General features: G+C 38.9%; 1 protein-coding gene across 3 annotated transcripts in view; it reads right to left on the minus strand.

Annotated features, from left to right (window-relative positions):
* LOC121322027 (tolloid-like protein 2) overlaps positions 1-25,032 on the minus strand; it is a 134,984-nt gene that overhangs the window by 63,079 nt on the left and 46,873 nt on the right. For all 3 annotated transcript variants that reach the window (XM_041261463.1, XM_041261465.1, XM_041261462.1), the window contains exon 2: positions 4,693-4,803. In XM_041261463.1, coding sequence (XP_041117397.1) covers positions 4,693-4,803 — 111 coding nt within the window. The remainder of the gene's footprint in view (positions 1-4,692; positions 4,804-25,032) is intronic.

A 25,032-nucleotide genomic window follows, 5' to 3' on the forward strand; every position in this document is an offset into this window, starting at 1 on the left:
GTATCTCCCCAGCAGGAAACCCTGTCCCTCCCCCTCAGACCCTCTGTTCATTGATTCCTCTCGCTCCTATCATCACTCGTCACTGGAACTCAACCCACCTCTCCACCTTCGCCTCCAGAGCACAGAGGTGGAAGCGGAGGTCTTAGACCCCCCCCCCCCCCTCCCCCGCCCCACCCCCCCCCCCCACCCCCCACCCCCCCCCCCCCCCCCTACTCGACTCCACCCCCCCCCCCCCCCCCCCCCCCCCCCCCCCCCCCATCCCTCTCAGTCAGCTGGTGAAACAGTGTATCCTGTCTTCTGTCTTTCCCCCTGGGATGTGTCGGCATCGCTGCCCTCAGCCAGCATCCATCTTTCTATCCAGTTTCGATTGTTGGGTCCTCTGCCCCTGGGATGTGTCGGCATCGTCACCCCCAGTCAGCGACCACTTTCTATCCGTGACCGGCTCCACTGGTCTGCTACTCGAGTCAGGGCCTTGCCCACTCCTCTATCCTAAGTCCGGTCCTTTCTAGCCGGCATCTGTCCTACTAAAGGCTCCTTTCTGCTTCTTCTGCCCTATCCTTACACCCCTAGCTCATGCCCCGTGAAATAACTTAAATTGGATGAAATATGTATAAATAATTGTGTTTTAAATATAAAAAGCACATTTTGCTAAAAACATTGCATTATATTATAACACATACTTGTATGTAAGTGGGCTGTACCATGCGTGACTGATTAATTTGTTAAGCAAATTAAACCTTTGATATGAATTCTGCGATATATAAAAGTTGCATCTCCCTGTTGCAAGACAGCATCAGCCACCACGTGCAAGACAAAGACTTTAATATAGGGCTTATAGGACAGTCCTGTATGTGCTCAATTGTCTCAGGAGTGATCACCTTGCAGATTTATTTTGGATATGGACTCACTTTAGTCATCTGTCTGCTCTGGATGCCAATTAATTCCATGAAACCTGCTGCCCATGGCATGCCGATTGGAGCTGTGTTTTTGCATGGCAATATTAGTCTTTGTGTACCATTTTCTGCAATGGATCATTCTGGATAAAGCGCAGTGGTGTAGTCGAACTGGAACATGCAAGAACACTGTTCCGGTACTGTTTTGTATAGTCAGCAGTGGTGTAGTTGAAGCTGGAACACTGTTCCGGTACTGTGTTGTATAGTCAGCGGTGGTGTAGTTGAAGCTGGAACGCTGTTCCAGTACTGTGTTGTATAGTCAGCAGTGGTGTAGTTGAAGCTGGAACACTGTAACAGTACTGTGTTGTATAGTCAGCAGTGGTGTAGTTGAAGCTGGAACTCGCATAATAGGCCAGATAAGTCACATGACTCGCATATCCCACACAACTGTCTGATTCAGTTAGCAGTTCTCTTTATGCTTTTGAAGAAAAGAGTATTATGAACTTTTCTATTACAAACTACCATACTTCTTTAAGGCTAAAAATGCTGACAAAGTTGACAGCAACAGGACATGGACACAAATGAAGCTGGAGAAAGACACTTTGTGGAAATACTTGTAGAAATTAAATAAATGCATTACCTATTATATGTGTTACTAGGCATTCACTATACAAATAAGATGTGAATTTTACATCAATATTTTTGTGGCATTCCAGTCGCTTCGGATTTATGCCAGGACTACGCCACCGATATCCAATTTGTACAAGTGCATGATCCAGTCCTGATAACTTACGATTAACTAGCAGCAGAAACTCTTACATATGTCTTAAGCTTTAATAAAAAGATGCATGTGATGGGAACATTTACTTGATTATAGAAGGAACTTTGTTTGCAACATGCTGCTTCGTGTAGGGCTGCATTGTTAATGTGGTCTATTCGTGAAGTTCTGAGTTGCGCCTGCCAGAGTTCATCCTAAGTCGAAATCCTAACTTAGTTTCTTAATAAAAGAAATATTCCTTTCTCATGAAGCAATTTAAAATCACGTTTATTAAAAATGAGTGAGAAAAGGCATGGCAAAGACACTCGTTCCAGCTGAACGATCTCAACTCTTCATTATTTATTACCTTTGTCCATTTCCTCTGTAGTGTTTAGCACCATGGTGTATGAGACTGGTTTCAATCAGTGCATAATTCATGCACATAGATCTGTCTTAATTAGCAAGACGCTTTTGTGGTGCCCTATAGGAAATTTATTCAGTTTGCACTTTCAGGGCAAATCTAGCGTAACAATACAATGCTTTCTAAACCAGGCTCAGGACTTTCTTGTTTTCAATCTTGAACGGGTTATAACTCAAAAAAGAGCATTAAACTTCAGCCAAGCTGTGCCTAAGCAGCGCTGTGACTGAAAAAGAGGATTAGTTTCTGGCCACTTTTAAACATACTCAGATCCCTGCTGTCAAGTGCATGCCACTTATCCATCTAATCTCTTTATGTCTTTTGTAATTACAAATATTTTACACATATTGCTTACATCTCTCTGTACTACTGATGCTATTCTATTGCAACAGAACCTGCAAGATGAGTTCAGCAAAACACTGGTTTGCCAAACTGTGATGGCAGCTACAATTCTTATATTTATTTGTTGCAAAAAAGCATATCTTGATAAAATTCAGCTACAAAACCTTCTATTATATTTATGGTATATTACCTGGCAATGGCTTATTGCTATCTTACACTACTTCATAAAATTAAGGTTACCTTTGATATTGAAAGATTAAGATATCATTGAGCAGATGTCATTGATCAGACTGTCAGATTTATGGTGATCAAATTTACAGGATCATTTCTCAAATCATTGCAGGTTGCATGGATGAACGAATATTTTCTGGGAATGTCTATTTTAAAGTGAATCAGTGTGAATCAATGTGAATCAATTTACTGTGAATCAATTTAAATCCACTATTTTTTTTTTTAATGGGAATCAACTTATTTTTCAGTTTTTACTTTTAATATCGAATACTCAAACTCCTGAAAATGACCCTATAGATTCTTGGACAGGACATCGCCTGTTTGGTTCAGTCTTTTACACTGACCATGTGTTAGCCCAATTTAATCTGTCCCTAGAGCAACCAATGCCTCTTCCATTACGAGAAATACTCCCATTCTATTCTTGAGTCCCAGCCAGGATAGTTTTACCTGTACTGCAAGTGTAAGTTTGTACTATAGTATTTCTAGATTCTGTGCATGTCTCCCTGCTATCTGCCACTTTATTGGTGCAAAGATAATTTTCTAGTATACTCGCATTAAGATATTGGCAAGGTTGTTGTAAAAAATGCAAAGCTGTTTTGTTAAATTATGCTCCCAATAAGAATGCCAAAACTAGGGATGTTAGATTTCGTTCATTTTCCTAAACGTTTAAAAGAAAGTCATCATGACAGCCCTCCAGCATTAATGTGTACGAGAGGACATATGCACAGCATTTACTTGAATGTGGAAAAGACTTACAAAATATTAAATAAATTACCTTACACTGCACACATTATATTGTATAAACACTACAGATGACCTCTATATCTGACATGCATGTCTTTGACAATGGTAAACGTGTAGATATTTAAATCGTTCCCCTACCAACAGTAGTTACCCATTTTTATGAAGTGTTAAAAGCCAACCTTTCCAAGGGGTACAAAATCATCCAAACATCTTTACAATTACATTATAAAATGGCTTGGATAAATTAAACATGGTTATTGGCTGAACAAGATCACATGGCTAGGGACTGATCACCTCTAAACATGATGGTACACAAAGCCACTTTCTCAGGAACAGTAGACTTGAAACCTGGTACCAGGAGACCCAAAATATTCTCTGCACAGCAAAAGGGGAACATTAATGATTACACAGCTAATCAAATAGTATTTAAAGCATTGGTTAGCACTCATGTATTTATTTTTTGCTGGTACACCAGATAGGTTTCTCTTCTCATTTGTTGTGCTTTGGGGAAGTTGGCAGCTGCAAGCATTCCATGCTGACAATGCCTGAACCATAAGCTACCTACAATCAATGGATATACTCTATTAGGCTCAAATCTTTCAACACCCAATCCAAAGAAATAAATATAGACCATTAGGGTTTAAAGGTGTAGTGTCCCCCAGGATTACAAATATTTTTTACATAACATTTAACAAGGTGACTATTAGATTAGATTATCCTGTGAAATGTCATCAGTACAACAAGCATCACATGTGGAAAGGGGTTTTACTTTCTCAGCTGTACAAGAACTTGACTATGTAAGTTATAACCTCTGATAAAGAAAATTGCACATTCAGACACTACAGAGTAATACTGAAGTATGTAATGAACATGACTGTGTGGCACTCAATATACTCTTTGGAATATGCTGGAATAAGTCAAATCTACTGTAGTAAATTTGTTTCATTGATTATGTATATGACTTATGTCACAAGCTCACAGATTATTTTAATGGGTCACTTATTTCAAATCCAACAGAGGGAACATATGTCTTTCAGAAGGTCTAATCAAAAAGACCCTTAAAAAAAAAATTGATCACAAGGAAACCTTCAAATCCTCATAAGTAACCAAGGCTGATTGCAAAGCATATTCTGAGATTATAGTAGCATGGTTTTAGACCATAGGAAGTGAATCAGGTGCTAGCATGATTTATCCTACTTTACTATGTGCTATATACCACATCCCAAGGCTGTAAAGAAACAGACTTTTCTCATCGTGCCATTGCCTGATCCAGCGAGACACTTCACCAGCTGCTGCTCCTCACTCACCTGTATTGTGTCGTCTTGTTCCTGCTGTGAGCTTTGTTATCTGACCGGTTCTGTCTATGTGAAACAACTTCATATCCTCTTCATCTAAAGCTATGTCTCCCCAGAAAGCAACTGTCAAAAAAAAAAAAAAAAAAAAACACATATAAGGACATTAGGACCAAGTGGCAATATCTACAAAATGAAATATACAGCCAAATGTTATACTTTAGAATCACCAATAACCCCTTATTTGATTACAGTTTAGTATAAATTTTAGCATTGCTACTTTGTTTCCAGATATCTTTGGGAGCCAGTCCAAGATGGAATAACTTGGGTCATGCTTCTGCATTGCCTGCCCATTTGTGACTCTTCAGAGGAAATTACAGTTTGTTTGTATTAATGAATAAATAGCTTCAAAACAGTATTAAAATCTTTATTTTTCAACTGCTCTGGATTATGTTGTTCCAAGAATGAGTTCACAATCTTGTCCGCTGCATCCATTCTGTGGCAGTTGTACCATAATGAAGATGTGCATTTCAACTCATGACATCAACACTGTACTTAAGGTGGAGCTGAAAAGTCACATGACTTTCTGGAACAAAGAAACAATACACTGCATTTCTGCAGCACCATTACATTGCAAACCAGTCAGAAGTGTAGAGTAAAATGTAGTAAACAAGCGCATCACTGTTAGCATCATTTTAACAAATGCTTTGCAGCCGCAGTTCTTATTTGCTTCTTAGTCTTAAAAGAATATGTAATTCTGGCCGTTCCTGCAGAAATTCGCAAAATCAGGATGGAGAGAGAATGAGGGATCAAAAATATTGTAATGAGATGTTCTAAAGCTGCGAGCAATTGCGACACTTACAATTGCATCAATTTGCTAAGAACTTTTGAAAGCGTTTTAAATTGTTACTGGCATTTCCCAGTCTGCTTTTTCTCGTCTGTTGCCAGCTGTGCTCAATGCATTTGAGATAAACACCCAAGTACCTAATTTTCACCAAAGTCAGGCTGTGCTTACAAGCCTTGAAAACTAATTTCTATGACATTTCTGGGTTTCTCAGCTTGTTGGGAGCAATAGACTGCACACATGTACCATCTCTATAGGACCATGATCTATTGTGTGTTAATTGTCTAAGCTACTAAGTAGACCAAGTTCAAATAAAATCATACACAAGGCTAGCATTTCTAAATAAAACACATTAAAATCATTTAGTTTCAATTTAAAATAATCTTTTATTCGCATTGTACACCAATGTGTACAGTGTAGCAGCAGGATTTATTTTGTTACCAGTAGGCTAAAGTACAAAAAAGTGCACTAGGTATTCATTTGATTTTACTACTGTACTGTATACTGTATAGGCCTAATGTACAGATTTTTATTTTTACATAATGTAATGTGCATCGCACCCAAAACACATTAGTGTTATTTCAGCGCAATGATTTGTACTTAAAATACACAGAGAACTGTAAATGTATGTGTGTGCAATTTTATTGTATTGATTTTAAACCTGACACCTCCTTATGTCGGACAAACATGTTCGGTTTAGCGAGGGGCTACTGTATGATTATGAAAAACTTTAAGGGGGTGAAGCTATAGAATCTGATGGGATTAAACTGCCTTTCATTTTTTACATATATAATTGTATTAAAATAGGTAAAATGAAGACGGAACATAATGCATTGTAGATATGATGATTACATTTAACAAAAAACTTATTTTGATTCTTGAACCCTTTCATGTATAGAGGTTATCCTTCAGGCACCCTTTACTGCAGCAAACCACAACTCAACTGCCGTTATTTTATTTGAAAAAAATGATGCACAACTCTCGCTAGAGATCTCACTAAGATGATGCAAATAATTGCGGCTGCTTCATTAACATATTTTTTCTTAGTACATACTACAAAATGTGCACTTTGTGAATTGTCGTAACGAAAATGCAAATTGCAGTATGTTGGGGCAGCGACTGGCCTCTCTTAGTACACCTACCCCTTAGTTTATTAACCTCAACAACACTGAATAAACATGTATAGCTGGAACAAGGGAAGGTTTTTTTTTTTTTTTTTGACAAACACAGAAAAGACTATACTTTTAACTCCTGAACATTGCACTAACAGGGCTGAGTGTAACAGTAACTAATGGATTTTAGTATTATTAAGAAGGTTTTTAAAAGTATATGAGATTAATTGCTCAGAGGATAGCTGGCATTTTTGTGCTGCTTGTTGTTGTGGTTTTATGCAATGGTATGGACTATCCATGGAGGGCTAATTTAGGACAATTTTAATCCAAAATCTCCTGAGGTGAAGGGCTGTCATTAACTGACTACCCTTGTTCAACAAGGTTTAAGAACACATTTGTATCAAAGTGGTTTAGTAATAGAGATTGTCACCAATTAATTAAACTGGTTAAAGGCTACTGACAGCTAAATCAGGTATGATTTAGTGAACATTTCAGCAAAGCTCCTCTCTTTCAAATGGCTTGCCAGCAATCAAGCTTTAAACCAGTTTGGACTAAAATGCTGAAATGGAAATTAGTGGAACTAAAGTGATTAATATCAGCTTGTTCACTAGGAAAAACTGCTGCCTGTCACAGTGACGGGTCACTAAATGTTTTATCGGTCACAATGCAAAATGTCATGGTCATTCATCCACTCTTAAAGCAATACACATACAATTCGTTATTCAGTTATTCAGAGCATGCTCTTGTACAAGCAGACTTATTTAATTGTCCTCCTCTATCTTAAAACAGCTTTCTTTAAATCTCATACACCTACAAATATTTTCCAGCATTTTAGCAGTATGTTAAAAGCACCATTACAAATACTATATATATATACATATATACACACACACACACACACACACACACACACACACACACACACACACACATATATATATATATATATATATATATATATATATATATATATATATATATATATATATGGGTGGGTATACCATAGAACATGCCCACGGGTAGTTCTCTAATATATATTAAATATACTGGTGTTGTAATAGACATCACTGTTAGCAACCAGACACTGTGGGGAAGCAATCCAAAAAGCAAAAAGAATGCAAAAAGAATGCTTGGGTATATAGACAAAAGTGTAGAGTACAAAATCAAGGAGGTTAAGATGAGTTTGTACAATGCACTGGTGCGACTGCACTTCTGGTCACCGCATTACTACAAGGTAAGTGTCACAACCAACAACCAGCATTACATACATAAAGTTACGTTTCAGACAGACTTGCCTAGCTCCCCCGGCTAGGCAAGTCTGTCTGAAACGTAACTTTAGTCAGGTTTGCAAACGTGAGTGTTATACGAAGTCAACAACAACAACAACAACAACAACAACAATAATAATAATAATAATAATAATAATAATAATAATAATAATAATAATAATAATAATAATAATCTTTCTTGACTTGAAGAATGTCTTACATGGTGCAAGTAAATTCCTACTTGGTTTGATTGAATGAGCACAAAAAGCTTAATATGAAATCTGAAAATACATTTTAATAAAGAACAACACGTTTTTAATAACAAAACTATTCTAGCGTACTTCCCTAAAGTGAAACGATGATTTTGTTATCTTGAATACCGCTGCTTCAGAGTATTACTAGTGCTCAATAACAGCAGCAACGTTTTATTTAGATTTGCTGCTGAACTTAAATCCGTTCAAGGCCCCGCAGAAACACAAACCTTCCTTATTATAAAAAAAAGAGAAAAAAAAACACACACACCCATGGACATAACTGAATTAATACATAATAAAAACAAACTCAACTAACAACTACCAAGCCTATATTATATAATACATATTTGTTTTGTAGTTTCCAAACCAAAACTTGTTTCCCCTTTATTAAGTTTACATCTTGATACAATATAACTATCAGTTACCCAATGTAACTACACACAAAGAGGCAAATTGCATTACTAAAATAAAATAAAAAAACCACAAAAACAGGGGCCTGCATATATTTAAAAAAGAGAGAGGAAGGCAAGGCACATTACTAAACTTTGTTTAAATGAAGGACAGATCTTTAAAACAACCCAGTATTTTGCTGGCCCTCTGATTTTGACATGCTTTTAAAGAGTTAAGTTACATTTTACATTCATTAAAGAAAAGAGGGAAATTAGGCTTCGAATTGGACCACTTACATTTATGTATAAACTATTTCCCTAATAAAATAACAAAATTAACTAAAAAAAAAAACAGTAGAATGGTCAATATCAGGATTAACATAACAAAAAATGATATCTTTTAAAGAGAGGCATATTCATATTTTATAAAAATCAAAGAACCAACGTGTAATTCTTTTCCAAAACGAAAGAGTTAAAAAACAAATGTGAAATAGTTTCAGGGAGAGAGCTACAAAAAGTGTAATTCATGTCCAAATCAGAATAAATCTTATTTAGATAATACTTAACTGGATAAATCTTATGTGTTATAGTGAAATTAATTTCTTTCCTTTTTGGCAAAAGAGCATAATCATTAGTTATAGACCATACTTTTTTCCAATTGATATTACATTTTAGAATTGAATTCCAGAAACTCACGATCTCCAATCTCAATCCCTTTGAAGGATCTACTTTGCTAATGAGAATGGCAAGAGCCTCTGCAGCCAAAAGAAAGGGGAATAAAGGGCATCCCTGCCGAATAACTCTTTCAATATTAAATCTTGGTGTGGTACATTTAGACAGATTAAAGAATCTTGATACAATCAATAAATGTGTTACCGAATTGGAAATACTGTAAAGTTTTAAACAAAAAATGATGTTCTACCAAATCAAACGCTTTATAAAAATATAGAAATAGGATATAAACATCTGAAGAAATCAGGTGATCATTGTCCAACATGTCCAGGACTAAACAAATAATATTACTAATGTGTCTACCGGAAATAAAACCAGATTGGGCTTCATCTACCAGATATGGAAATGTGTTCCATAATCTACTAGCTAAAACTGACGCAGCAATTTTGTAGACACTGTTCAAGAGAATAATTGGGCGCCAGTTATCCAATAGTAAAATATCTTTATCATTTTTAAGTAATAGAGAAAAAGACCCTGAGTCATAGTTGAAGGTAAGTAATTCTTGATAGAAATTAAATTAAATAGTTTGCATAGAAAAGGAGCCAGCTCTAGGTGAAAACATTGAAGAAATTCATTCGGTAGATCATCAGGACCAAGTGATTTGCCAGACTTAAGTTTCTTAATTGCTGCAAAGATTTCTTGCAGCTCAAAATCTTTGTCATAAAATGCTCTATCACACATGAAGGAGGATTTTCTAATGAATTAAAAAACAATTCTATAGCTTCCACTGATAACTTAGAAGTACATAAGTTCCTATAAAACTCAATTGTCAGACAGTAAAGTCTAAAATATCGGTTACATTTGTATTCCTTGTAAAATAATGTTACTGTTACAACGGTTTTCCTAATAACATCCAGTTGCTTATTATAGGAGTCAGATTTACATTTTGGTCTGGTGATCTCTATATGATGCTGTGGCAGGGATGAGGTATTGTACCCTGCACTGCGGAATGGCTCCCCAAAGGCTTGATTTGGCAAATATGGGGTTAATATCGTGAAGGTGAGTCAACCAGCCTTCCAAATGATTTCTGCAGATGAAGAAAACTCTCCTGAATTGTCAATGACAGGCTGACTGCATTAAAGGGGAGGCTGATTACCAAAAACAGAGCTGATATAAGCTTGTGTACAATGGCTCAAGATTAAAAACCTGTGCTTGAATACTGCAACCCTCTATTTATTTTATGAATTGCCTGAATTTCCTTTGTTTAAAATGAAGGAGAACCTTTTTTGTACCAAGCATTTATTTTGTTTCTGAACAAGAAAAGTGTAACTAAAATATATTCCTTACCACTTTAACGATCCTGTCACAGATACCCACAAAATCACTGTGTACCTCATTTGACCTTCTCCTCAGGATGATTTATTATGCATGGATGGCTTTTTATGTACAGACTATGAGGATCTGGTAGAACAACTGATAGAAAAGTGTACAATTACAACTACCAATAAATAAAGGGTTACCCACACTTAAAATTATATAAGCAAAGTTGTAATTGCACTTGATGAAAACCTGTCTGCTACAGTTTTAATTTTAGGTCTTGGCAAGAAGCAGGCTGATAATTTATGTCCAACAGTCAAAGGCAGAAGTGCAGGAAACAACCTGGCCCACTAAATGCCAATTTACCTTATCAGTTGACAAGCCACCTGAAACACGAGAGAAAAGGAGATTTTAAAAGGACACCACAATCAAAAACTAGACCTGGGTGTTTAAGAGTAGTTTGGATAAAGGGGCTGCCCCAGATTCAGAATGTCTTTCCAGACATGGATCCTGGAAAGCAGCTGGAAGCCTGCACTGGTACGAAACAAAAAATAAAAAAATAAAGAAAGCACAGGTCTCAATCTAAATTACTGCAGCTACTGATGCAACAAGCAGTATTTCTCTCAGTATATCTTTTCTGGAGGTAATGAAAGAAACATCCCACATAGTGTAGAGTTTGTTCATGTACAAAAATCTGGAAATAACTTAAATATGTTAGCTGATGCATTTGGGTCGTTTACCAAGTAAACAGTCTACCGAAGTATATTCAAATCTGGGTTTGGGGTTGGTCTGTTTACACCCAAACCCAAAATGAATACCAATGGCCAGCTCCAGTCATTCTTTAAGACCACAAAATCACCAGTCCATACACCCTCTTAAGTTCAACATGGGGAAAGGGTATTGTAGCTGCCTCTACCTCCACCACCACCACCATTACGAGGAGAGGAGCAGGAGCTACCTCTGCCTCCACCACCACCACTGGGAGAAGGGAAGCTCCTGCCATCGTCTGGGGTCAAAAAAGGGAGCTGCTGGCTACGAAGCAAGGTGATGGGGTGAGGACACCACCTCTACCACACCCAGACCACCACTCCTGTGCCTGTGACACTCAGCCTGCATGTCTGGACTTCCGGTCGCTGGGCCTGGCTCCTAGGTTGCGGCACCACCAGGCACAGATGGTCTCCTGTTCCCCTCCCCACGGTTACCCTGACATCGCAGCACGGTCGTCTGGGCTCGCACCTCTGCCTGGGGCTACAGCCAACTGCTCGTCTGCCTGCACTCCCGACGCGCCATCCACTAGGCCTGGGTTCCCTGTCGCCAGGTCTTGGTCCTGCCAGGAAGGTACCGGAATATGGACTAACCATCCCTTAATGATGGGAGGAGGACAATAGGGGAGGGAGGGTGGATGGCATTCAAAAGGGGGGGTGGGGGGTTGTGGAGACCTTGTGTGCTGCGCACAAGTGTGGGGATATTTAGCAGGGCGGTAGAAAAGCTCTGCACATATATAAGGGGGCAGGGCAAAGCCAAAGGGCAAATATATTGTTTATTTTAGAACAGGGTACTCCCCGCCCCTGCGCATTTGTATTATTTTGTATTTGTTTATTATTATTGTTATGATTTCAAAGGTATCGTTTTGGTTATTTAAATGGGTGACTTAATGTACTGTTTGATTGGAATGCATTTTGTATTTATTTAAAATACGATGTGATTTTGTGGTATTGTTTGGCAGCATGGATGGGGAAGCCCCATCCACATTAAAAACCTTGTGCAGAAGGTAGCTATCTCCCAAGTTAATTAATTGTTTAATATGTTGCTAATCGGGAGATGGTCACCTGTATAAAAGCCTGCAGCTTTCTGCGCGCTGGGTGGAGAGTAGTGGGGTGTTGTGGGTTATAGGAAGAAGGAACGAGAGCAAGGCAAACTGAAAAGAAAACGAAACCAAAAATAATCTGTGTCAGTGAAGGCTACTGCCCAGCCTGACCGATCTGTGTACTTAGTGTTTGTGACTTGTTTTGTGTGACCTTTTCATTTCTCTCTGTGAGCAAGTGTTTTTGCTTGAATATTTATTTTATTTTTGGTTAAGTAAACACGGTGCCACTGCGCCTTTGCACTACAGTATTTTGCCTTTGTTTTTGTTTCTGCTCCCTACCTGACGTCACCACTTAGCCAACCCTGTCACAGGTATGTATATTTTTTGACCTATTATCCACTGTGCTGTAATGATTAGGTACAATATGACAAATTGCATTTAATAAAAGTAAAAAAAAAAAAAATGCTAGAATTACACTTTCTGTAATTATAACTGTTTCATGTATCCCTTTCGCTCTTACCTTTATTTTCATAATGCATGTTCCTTAAACTGGAATATAGCCTAGGCCTAAAGAATAACTTAATTAAACACAATTTAATAAGGGAAGTGGAAAATCCAGGTCAATGTTTTGTTTTTTTTAAATACTCTATCACTACACTTGAGGCCTGTATGTAATTGCTGACTTTTTCTCTGTTGCTGTTATCGCTGAGTGTTCCTGCTTTTCCTCTTGGAAATGTGTATTCTTGAACTGCTTTTCCTCTTGGAAATGTGTATTCTTGAACTGCTTTTCCTCTTGGAAATGTGTATTCTTGAACTGCTTTTCCTCTTGGAAATGTGTATTCTTGAACTGCTTTTCCTCTTGGAAATGTGTATTCTTGAACTGCTTTTCCTCTTGGAAATGTGTATTCTTGAACTGCTTTTCCTCTTGGAAATGTGTATTCTTGAACTGCTTTTCCTCTTGGAAATGTGTATTCTTGAACTGCTTTTCCTCTTGGAAATGTGTATTCTTGAACTGCTTTTCCTCTTGGAAATGTGTATTCTTGAACTGCTTTTCCTCTTGGAAATGTGTATTCTTGAACTGCTTTTCCTCTTGGAAATGTGTATTCTTGAACTGCTTTTCCTCTTGGAAATGTGTATTCTTGAACTGCTTTTCCTCTTGGAAATGTGTATTCTTGAACTGCTTTTCCTCTTGGAAATGTGTATTCTTGAACTGCTTTTCCTCTTGGAAATGTGTATTCTTGAACTGCTTTTCCTCTTGGAAATGTGTATTCTTGAACTGCTTTTCCTCTTGGAAATGTGTATTCTTGAACTGCTTTTCCTCTTGGAAATGTGTATTCTTGAACTGCTTTTCCTCTTGGAAATGTGTATTCTTGAACTGCTTTTCCTCTTGGAAATGTGTATTCTTGAACTGCTTTTCCTCTTGGAAATGTGTATTCTTGAACTGCTTTTCCTCTTGGAAATGTGCATTCTTGAACTGCTTTTCCTCTTGGAAATGTGTATTCTTGAACTGCTTTTCCTCTTGGAAATGTGTATTCTTGAACTGCTTTTCCTCTTGGAAATGTGTATTCTTGAACTGCTTTTCCTCTTGGAAATGTGTATTCTTGAACTGCTTTTCCTCTTGGAAATGTGTATTCTTGAACTGCTTTTCCTCTTGGAAATGTGTATTCTTGAACTGCTTTTCCTCTTGGAAATGTGTATTCTTGAACTGCTTTTCCTCTTGGAAATGTGTATTCTTGAACTGCTTTTCCTCTTGGAAATGTGTATTCTTGAACTGCTTTTCCTCTTGGAAATGTGTATTCTTGAACTGCTTTTCCTCTTGGAAATGTGTATTCTTGAACTGCTTTTCCTCTTGGAAATGTGTATTCTTGAACTGCTTTTCCTCTTGGAAATGTGTATTCTTGAACTGCTTTTCCTCTTGGAAATGTGTATTCTTGAACTGCTTTTCCTCTTGGAAATGTGTATTCTTGAACTGCTTTTCAGCAAGTTAATTAGCCGCTTGTGATATAAAACAAACATATTTTGTGTTCTAGAAAGCAATGGTGCTTTTTTATTTTTTTGCTGTTACCTTGTAAGTATGCTCATTATGCAACACTAGTCTTGATAAAGCACATTTAGTTTTACAAAGTCTTTACTGTAAGATTTATTATGCTTGCAGCTAGCTTTGTCAGATGTTAACTGTTCAACGGATGGAACTTAAGAGATGGAATTTTCCTTGCACTGACAACCATAGAGTGTGGTCAGTTTCTGTACCAGTAATATTTAAAACCATAACAGAAATCATTGACTAGAAAGCTAAACTGTCAGCGTGCATTTTTCTTATTTCAACTGCAGGGCAAAGAAACCTAATTATGACATGCTGAATAATACTACAAATTATCTTAAATGATGTGCCTATGAGTTCCAATTTCAGACTTTTGATAGCTAATTTGCAAAGCATGTCAGGTAAGGATAATTTGTGTATTATCAAGCTAATGTCTGACATGTTAGACTTTACCTAAAGGCCATAAGTAGTGCTATTATTCCCTGTGTATGAGTGTAATATTGGCACAAGCAGAAGTGTTCATGCAGTGTCACTATAACCTATACACTGACTCTTGTAGACCTATACAGTAACTCTATTATATACAGCTTTATTGTTAATATACATATTTAAAAAGTCCAGCTGCATTTGTTTTCTGTTTATGACCAACTTTGAGTCCATTGTAGTTTTAATTGAAAAGAGGGAAAAGGTTGATGAAGAGAATTAAGGCTATGATTTTGTCACAGAGGTCACAGAAATAGTGAAAATCGTGAATTTGAACAAGAGTCAGTGAAATCTTCGAAATGCATGTAAAGCACAGTTGGTTAGGCACTGCCTTTAAAAATGGAGCATGCCATGCACTGAAAATACATATCTGCGAGTATCTGTAAACTGTTTGGTTGTGTTGCACGTAGCATTTACGTGTAGCTATGTAGGTCAGCGAAAGAATTTGTATTTTGTAGCTGAGCGAGATCATATGATACTGTAAACTCTTGGTTGTGATCACATACATACAGCACTTGTTAATTGATTTTTAAAAACAAAATATTAATTAAAACATACTTTTTTTGTATAATGTAGTAGTTTGTTGAAAATACATACTCACTTTCTCTAAAACTAAACATTGCTAAACAAAATACTTAGACTGCCATTGAACATCTTATTTTATTTCCTGCAAACTAGATTGATCTGTTTTGTCGTCTTTTTTATGATCTTTGTGATGCCCTGTTTCTTGGACATGGTGCCTGCCTGTGTCATTTGACTTTTCAACTCTGTTTTTATTTTTTAAAGGGGCAGTGCTCTGTAGACAACTCAGCAACAACCAATTTAAACGACTCGTTCTTGTTATTGAAGCAAAAATATATACCGCTTCATTCTGAACACAATAATAAAAACAATTATTTGACATGCTGATTTTGTATATATGTACATTTATGCCAGACACTCACAGAGAAATAGGAGCACAGTTTATTTCAGGCATCTGTTTCGCTATGCGGCCAGTGTGAAAGCCTGCATCGTACAGTATTAAAAAAAAAATAATAATAAAAAACTTACGCTGATGTGAAAGGACCTTTAATTAAGTTTTGTTCTCTAAAGTAACATTCAAACTTGCCAGCAGCAACTCACCCGTGAAATGCACAAAAAATCACTGTGCCAAAATTGTAGCCTTAAAGAGAAGTTGTGAATTACCATTTTGAAAAAACTTTGCGATTGAATGCATTCCGAAAGGCATGACTGTTTTTTGTTTTTTTTTCAAAGCAGGCGAAGTCAACCATACTGATACTGAGAATGCAGCACAATAAAAACTCAATATTTATAGTACTTATGCATTTTCCCAAGCTAAACACAATGGACTGTTAAAAACCAAATGTTCATGAAATACAATTAAATCAAACCTTCCTGGGAAACAAGCTACTGGGTTACCTTGAATATAATCAATTCGCATTATCAGTTTATTTTTTAATGGTTACCACAAATGATGTGTTGCAATATTCTGTAAACAAAATCAAAAGAAGGTAATTTAGGGATTTTAAATATTCTGTTCAAATACATTTTACTACCTATATTTATTCATTGCTTAATCTTGGTAAGCATTAGGGAAGGGGGACGTTACACTAACAGCACACAGGGGTTTGCTATGTGTTCGTTAAGCACTCACACTGTTTCACAGGGCGAGAGCCAGGGCTGGAGTGAAAGGTTGTTACTTGGAGTGGTAGTATGAGGAGTGGCCTCAGAGGATAGGATAGAAAGGAAAGAGGTTTCCAACCGGCGGGAGCCTTCATAGCAGAGTGGCAGTCGTGTAGGAGGAATAAGCTATAAAAGGAACGATAGAAGAGGGAACTGGAAATAGAGCCCGGTCTCAGTTCGAGGAAGACAAAGAGCAGGTTCTGCTAAAGAATAGAGTTTGTGGCCGGGGGTCCACTCTGACTCACGTGGTGAGAAGCCCCCCTCCTCGGCGGAGGTGTGGATCGCGGCGGGCCATAGAGGCTACCCACAAACCCCACCCCCCACCCCCCATTACGGGGGAAAACCTCTGGTGAACCCGGAGGATCAGTTAGCCCCCACTCCGGGTATGCTAACAATTTTATTTTGGTGTTGGCTTTCACTGCTGAGGTGGCTGCTCAGATTCTAAAGGAGTGAGGAGTATAGAACTGAGGAGAATGCCCTGCTTGAAGATTTGAGAGGCGAGGTGAGTGGAGAACCAGTGTCTTTTAACTACTGCATGGCAGGAGCTGATGAACAGTGGATACGTCATGAGGAAAGGCTTCTTGCTATAGATGTATCAGGACATGGAGGTGTAGGGACATAAAGGAGCATTGATCTTCAACAGTTGTATAAAATTGACCCTGATGAAGCAGATCTGTCTTAGAGATGCGGAGCATAATTAGGAAATGAGAACTAAGAAGATGTCACTGGAACAGATGCAGAGATAAGGGAAGCTGGAAAGAGATGGGACTGTATATTCGAGCATCTAAGGAATCCAAAGAAAGCAGCTAAGGACATGCTTTCCACAAGGATTGAAACAGCCATTCCAAAGATATGGGAAGCTGAGATGGGGAAGTATAAGTGGAGTTCTTAGATATGCCGCGGAGCATCATCTGGATTGGTGGAATGGCCAGAAGAATTGGAGAGGACACTGATATAAGACGGTAGTAAAACTGGATTCTAGAGATGTAAGACTTGAATGTAGAAGCGGGGAGGTGTAGAATGTCTTTTGCATGGACAATAAAGGCTAGGATTCAGTCTTCATTAAATGGAACTGGCTGAAATTTGTTTTTTTGCACAGAAAGAGAAGAAGACCAGCCTGTAGAGTAGGATAATCTTACTGATGGAGCTAGGGCAGCAGGCATGTAATTTCTAGCAGATTGATGAAGGTTGGAGAGAGGAGAGCTCACAGGAACACTAGGTGCTGGTATTGCGAAACTTGGAGAGGTGCTGGAAATGCTGCGGGAACCAACTGCTGAAATCTGGTGACCTGTAAGCGAGAAAGAGCATCGGCCGTGTTATTATGTGAACTGGGAAAGTAGCAGACTTGAATGAAGAAATTAAGACACTGAAATCCAAATCGTGTGACCATCGGTGGCCCCAGATATGAGCATAAAGTGCTGAAATCAGGTTTTCATAGAATATGGATAGTCCTTTCCAGTGACGAATTAAAGTAGCTCACATCTTTAATATTCTTTCTTGTTTCACTGAAACATTGATGTGGGAGTCAAGATGTTTTGCTGTGGTTGATAGATGCAGAAGACGAAATATGAAGGTCCTGCCCTGTGGAATGATGCGGATAGCATAGTTCAAATGCCCAGGAAGGGATAGAAGGTGACACTTCGTGATGGAAGATGAAACTTGAAAGATGTTGATTAGGAGGCGAATGCGGTCTAGTTTGGATGGAGGAAGGTGAGCTTCAGATTAAAAAGTGGCGAGAGTAATGCCGAGGAATTTGATGGAGTTGATTGGGCTTATGATTTTATCCTCGGAAAGCAGGACACCGACTGATGAAAATAGGGATTTCAGGTTGGAAATTGCTTGAGCTGTAGGGTCTGGGGGAGGAGATATTAGCAGATAGTCATCGAGGACATGCAGATGGGTTGGAACACTACGAGAGTTGTGAAGTAATCAGCAGAGAGCACCGGAGAGAGTCAAAAATCTTTGGGCTACTGCAGCAGCCGAAGGTTAGTTGTGTTGCGAAGTAGAAGTTGCATTGCCAGCAGATCTCGAAAAGGTGATGGAGAGAGGGATGAATGGGCATTACTTTAAAAGCATCTGAGATATTGGCTTTGGCTAGCCATGAGCCTCAACCGGCTATCTTAATGCATTTAACGGCATCAGATATTGTAATACATTGGAGAGAAAACTGATGGTGAGATATGAGTGAATTAATACTGCTTGTTGACTTGCCACGGGGTGCAGAAAGATAATAATCAATCAATTTTTTCTTGCCTGAAACCTTCCCGTAGCAATGCCGACAGGATTGATTCTATATTTAGTAAATAGAGGGGGGGGGGGGCAGAAAAAGGACTGACCATGAAGCCTTTATCAACCTTAGCTTGAGTTAGAGAGCTGTCGATTGAGCTGTTCGTTGATGGCAGTACAAAGGTTATCAGAGATGAAAGGTAAAGAAGGGAGTGTGAAAAGACCAGTAGAAAATCCATTAGTCAAGCCATTGATCAAGTAGGAGACAAACTGTTGGTCTGGGTGATTATTGAGGGCTTGAGCCAGCATAGGTACAATGATGGGGGTGAACAGTATGACCAATGTTGAACATGTTTTTGATAGACGGGCATCATTATTAAAGCTGTTGTATAATTGTCTAGGTCCAGAAAAGGAGATGGGACACCCACATCGATCCCTGGTTGTAGAGCGATCAGGAGGAGCAGAAGATAGAATTGTTTAGGAGCTGGTGGTGTGCTGTTAACTGAAAGGGGGAGGAACGAGTTGGCTTGACCAGTCGACAATGTGGTTATCCATGGCTAAAATGGAGGCTGCTTTGGCAGAAAATGCTTTGTGATATGCAAACAACATTTTTCCTCCATATCTGAGAGAAAGCTCAACAATGCATGTATTGATCAAGTTCCTTACGACATTGGGGGTAGGCAGAGCACAATACATCCCGGAATACTACTTTGCACCACTTGAAATATAACAAATAATTAGCATACTAATACAAAATATAAGCAAACAAGCCATATTTTCCCCAAAAGGAATAAACAGCTAATGCTTAACGATGGTATCTTCCGACTCCTGTTCCAGCCAACAGTTGCAAAATCTGCACATCATTATTTTGTGACCGTCACCTGCATACATCCCCTCTTTGCAGCGTTGTTTAATTGTTATGCACAGTTTAGGCATTTTAAGAAACAAAAGTCTCTTGCATCACAATATGAATTGTCAAACGACTCACTCCAAATTATACAGCTGCAGAAGTGCTAGTCAGAGCTTCCGTTTCCCTTCAGACTGTGTCCATGGTAACGACTGTTGACAGTATTTATTTAAAGTATTTTTTTGTATAAACCTCCAGATGATCCATCCTGTTTGTTTGGCTGTGGCTTAAATTAATAAATTCTCATGATTGAATACACTATTCCTCTGATGTCATTGCTTCATTCTGAGCCAAACACGTTTCTTAGTTTAAAACATCATAAAACCATGAATTGTAAGCAAGTATCTTAGCAACCCATCAGTGTTAATTAGATTACATTTCTCTTGGAATGATTACAAATTGTGACATAGTAAAGGCACATAAAAGTACAAAACAGGCAAAAGTTTCATCACAAAACAAAAAAGTTTTAATGAAAAACAAATGGTTCCATGAGAAGTCTTTGTCAGTCATAAGAACATAAGAAAGAACACAAGAAAGTTTACAAACGAGAGTAGGCCATTCGGCCCATCTTGCTCGTTTGGTTGTTAGTAGCTTATTGATCCCAGAATCTCATCAAGCAGCTTCTTGAAGGATCCCAGGGTGTCAGCTTCAACAACATTACTGGGGAGTTGGTTCCAGACCCTCACGATTCTCTGTGTAAAAAAGTGCCTCCCATTTTCTGTTCTGAATCCCCCTTTGTTTCTTTTTTCAGGTCGAAAAAGTCCCTTGGGTCGACATTGTCAATACCTTTTAGAATTTTGAATGCTTGAATTAGGTCGCTGCATAGTCTTCTTTGTTCAAGAGAACATATGACATGGTGTGGCAAAGTGCCCTCCCCTGTGTGTATTTTCTGTTATATGTTGTGTGTTAATGTTGGTGTATAGTCATTGGTACATGGGATATAAATGGATCTGTGTAACATGAGTGTTTGTGACACATGCCTTTTAAACTCAGAATAATTCTGGTCGCTCTTCTTTGCACTCTTTCTAGAGCGGCAATATCCTTTTTGTAGCGAGGTGACCAGAACTGAACACAATATTCATACCTACCATAATACAGTCTTTTATGTTATGATAGATCTAGCGTGTTAACAAGATTTATATATTCAATGGTGGTGTTTGCCCATCCCCTAAGAAACTTAGGTATATTGTTTCATTAACTGGTCTTGACAAATGTCTATATGCAGGTTGGGTAAGCACGTTGGCCAAGCTTCTGAAAGAAGTTAATATTCATTGACAGTGTGGTCAAAGAAAAAGTGGAATCCACAAAGTAGTACAGCAGAGAGGCCCCACTGCGTGGAAAACCCGCTGTTGCCCCTGAAAACTGAGCCCTAGCTCAGCATGCACAGGATGTCCAGCAACTGACTTCTCATTTCGACAAATAAAAAAAGGAACTGCAGTTATTAAGAAGATCTGGGAAATAATTTTGTGCAACAGCCTATAATACAAATATACATTTTAAACACTTGTGTTACACAGACCAGTTATATCCTGTGTACCAATGACTATACACCAACATTTAACACACCACACGCAACATATAACAGAAAATACACACAGGGGCGGGCACTTGTCACACTGACCCATACACTTTAGCATGGCTTTACTACACTTTGCCTTGCACAGCACTCTCCTTGTTTACTAGCATGTTCATGATAAAGAGATCTAACTGTAAATAATTCCAATGGGTGACCTTTGTGACTGTGCTTTAGAATGTAAACACGGATATAAACTGACTGGGAGCCAAACTGTGTTAGTGTGCAGGGAGGTTGCCATGGTACATTGAAATTTCGTTCTGTTCAATATTTTTTTTTAAAAACACTCAAAATCAATTATTGTAAGGTGACATTGGTTTTATGTTGGGAAATATTTTTAAGAAAAATAAAAAACTGAAATATCTTGCTTGCATAAGTATTCAACCCCCACACATTAATATTTGGTACAGCCACCTTTCACTGTAATAACAGCTTTAAGTCTTTTGGGGTAAGTATGTACCAGCTTTGCACACAGTGTCGGAGTGATTTTGGCCATTCTTCTTGGCAGATTTGCTCCAGGTTGTTCAGGTTGGTTGGACGACGTTTGTGCACTGCAATTTTCAAATAGTACCACAGATTCTCAATGGGATTGAGATCAGGACTTTGACTGGGCCACTGCAGGACATTCACCTTTTTGTTCCTGAACCACTCCAATGTTGCTTTGGCCTTGTGCTTGGGATCATTGTCCTGCTGAAAGGTGAATTTCCTCCCAAGCTTCAGTTTTTTAGCAGACTGAAGCAGATTCTCTTGCGGTATTTTCCTGTATTTTGCTCCATCCATTCTTCCTTCAATTGTAACAAGATACCCAGTCCCTGCTGATGAGAAGCATCCCCACAGCATGATGCTGCCACCACCATACTTCACTGTAGGGATGGTGTGTCTTGAGGCATGGGCAGTGTTAGGTTTGCGCCACACATAGAGCTTTGAGTTTTGGCCAAAAAGCTCTATCTTGGTCTCATCTGACCACAAAACCTTTTCCCACATCGCAGCTGGGTCACTCTCATGCTTTCTGGCAAACTCCATACGTGCTTTCAGATGGTACTTTTTGAGTAATGGCTTCTTTCTTGCCACCCTCCTATACAGGCCAGTATGGTCTTGACTGGTGCACCATTACTTCACTCCCAGCCACTAAACTCTGTAGCTCCTTCAAAATGATTGTTGGTCTATCTGTGGCTTCTCTCACAAGTCTCCTTCTTTCTTGAGCGCTGAGTTTTGAGGGACGGCCTTTTCTTGGCAGTGCCTGGGTGGTGTGATGCAGCTTCCACTTCCTGATTATTGATCCAACTGTGCTCACTGGGATATCCAAACACTTGGATATTATTTTGTACCCTTTCCCTAATCTATGCATTTGTATTACTTTATCCCTAACTTCTGTAGAATGCTCTTTGGTCTTCATTTTCCTTCAGATTCACAGCCTTACCAATGATCCTTCAACAGTGGGCTTTTTGTCCCAAAAATGTGACAGCAACTTTAATGGTTCACAGGTGGAGGTCAATGGTAAGGTAATTGTGTCCTCGTTAGGGCAATTTCTTTCATCGGTGCAAACTGGGAGCTTCCACAGCACAGGGGTTGAATACTTATGCAAGCAAGATATTTCAGTTTTTTATTTTTCTTACAAATATTTCCCAACATAAAACCAATGTCACTTTACAATAATTGATTCTGAGTTTCAGTGTTTAAAAATAAAAAATCAAATAGAACAAAATTTCAATGTACCATTTGTAATTCGGTAATATGAGAGAATCCATCAGGGGTCTGAATACTTTTGCAAGGCACTGTATATATATATTAGTGCATGGGATATAAATTCTGCTATGTAACGCAAGTGTTTTAATATGTGTTTAGGCACGGGATTGCACAATCACTTCACGTGCAGATAGAATGTGTAATAGTATGTGAGCATGGGCAGTACACAAATTAGTTCATGTGCTGGGATTCAAGTGCATGATTAATTAACAACTGAATCCCGGCACAATTGTACATATATATGCACGAGTCACTCACTTGGAGTTGGGTGTTCAGTGTGGAGAGAACAGGAGTGAAAGTCGGGGGTAAGCTTTAAGACTTACAGGCTTACAATTGCTATTCGTGCTGGTTTTGTACCAGCGCAGAGCTTGTTTTATTTAGTCCTTTGCTGGAGTTTGCTTTGTCTGTTTGGTCAACATGCTGTTTTGTTTGCCAAATAGTTTTTGTGTTTTTTCAAACTTTTATTTTCTTTATTAATAATATACTGAACAAAAATATAAACGCAACATGTAAAGTGTTAGTCCCATGTTTCATGAGCTGAAATAAAAGATCCCATAAATTTTCTATACACACAAAAAGCTTATTTCTCTCAAATTTTGTGCACAAATTTGTTTACATCCCTGTTAGTGAGCTTTTCTCCTTTGCCAAGATAATCCATCCACCTGACAGGTGTGGCATATCAAGAAGCTGATTAAACAACACGATCATTACACAGGTGCACCTTGTGCTGGGGACAATAAAAGGCCACTCTAAAATGTGCAGTTTTGTCACACCACACAATGCCACAGATGTCTCAAGTTTTGAGGGAGAGTGTAATTGGCATGCTGACTGCAGGAATGTCCACCAGAGCTGTTGCCAGAGAATTGAATGTTCATTTCTCTACCATAAGCCACCTCCAACATCGTTTTAGAGAATTTGGCAGTACTTCCAACCGGCCTCACAACCGCAGACCACGTGTAACCACGCCAGCCCAGGACCTCCACATCAGGCTTCTTCACCTGCAGGATCGTTTGAGACCAGCCACTCGGACAGCTGATGAAACTGTGGGTTTGCACAACTGAAGAATTTCTGCATAAACTGTCAGAAACCGTCTCAGAGAAGCTCATCTGCGTGCTTGTCGTCCTCACCAGGGTCTTGACCTGACTGCAGTTCGGTGTCGTAACCGACTTCAGTGGGCATATGCTCACCTTCAATGGCCACTGGCACGCCAGAGAAATGTGCTCTTCAATCCCGGTTTCAACTGTACCGTGCAGATGGCAGACAGCATGTGTGGCGTCATGTGGGGGAGCAGTTTGCTGATGTCAACGTTGCGAACAGAGTGCCCCATGGTGGCGGTGGGGTTATGGTATGGGCAGGCATAAGCTACGGACAACGAACACAATTGCATTTTATTGATGACAATTTGAATGCACAGAGATACTGTGATGAGATCCTGAGGCCCATTGTCGTGCCATTCATCCACCGTTATCATCTCATGTTTCAGCACGATAGTGCACGGCCCCATGTCACAAGGATCTGTACACAATTCCTGGAAGCTGAAAATGTCCCTGCATACTCACTAGACATGTCACCCAATGAGCATGTTTGGGATGCTCTGGATCGACGTGTATGACAGCGTGTTCCAGTTCCCGCCAATATCCAGCAACTTCGCACAGCCATTGAAGAGGAGTGGGACAACATTCAACAGGCCACAATCAACAGCCTGATCAACTCTACGTGAAGGAGATGTGTTGTGCTGCATGAGGCAAATGGTGGTCATACCAGATACTGACTGGTTTTCTGATCCACGCCCCTACCTTTATTTATTTATTTATTTATTTTAAGGTATCTGTGACCAACAGATGCATATCTGTATTCCCAGTCATGTGAAAACCATAGATTAGGGCCTAATGAATTTATTTTAATTGACTGATTTCCTTATATGAACTGTAACTCAGTAAAACCTTTGAAATTGTTGCATGTTGCGTTTATATTTTTGTTCAGTGTAAAAGTGCCACAGCGCATTCTCTTCATTGCACGCAGTGCTGTGTGTT

This window comes from Polyodon spathula, chromosome 10, assembly GCF_017654505.1.
Source record: "Polyodon spathula isolate WHYD16114869_AA chromosome 10, ASM1765450v1, whole genome shotgun sequence".
Taxonomy (NCBI): domain Eukaryota; kingdom Metazoa; phylum Chordata; class Actinopteri; order Acipenseriformes; family Polyodontidae; genus Polyodon; species Polyodon spathula.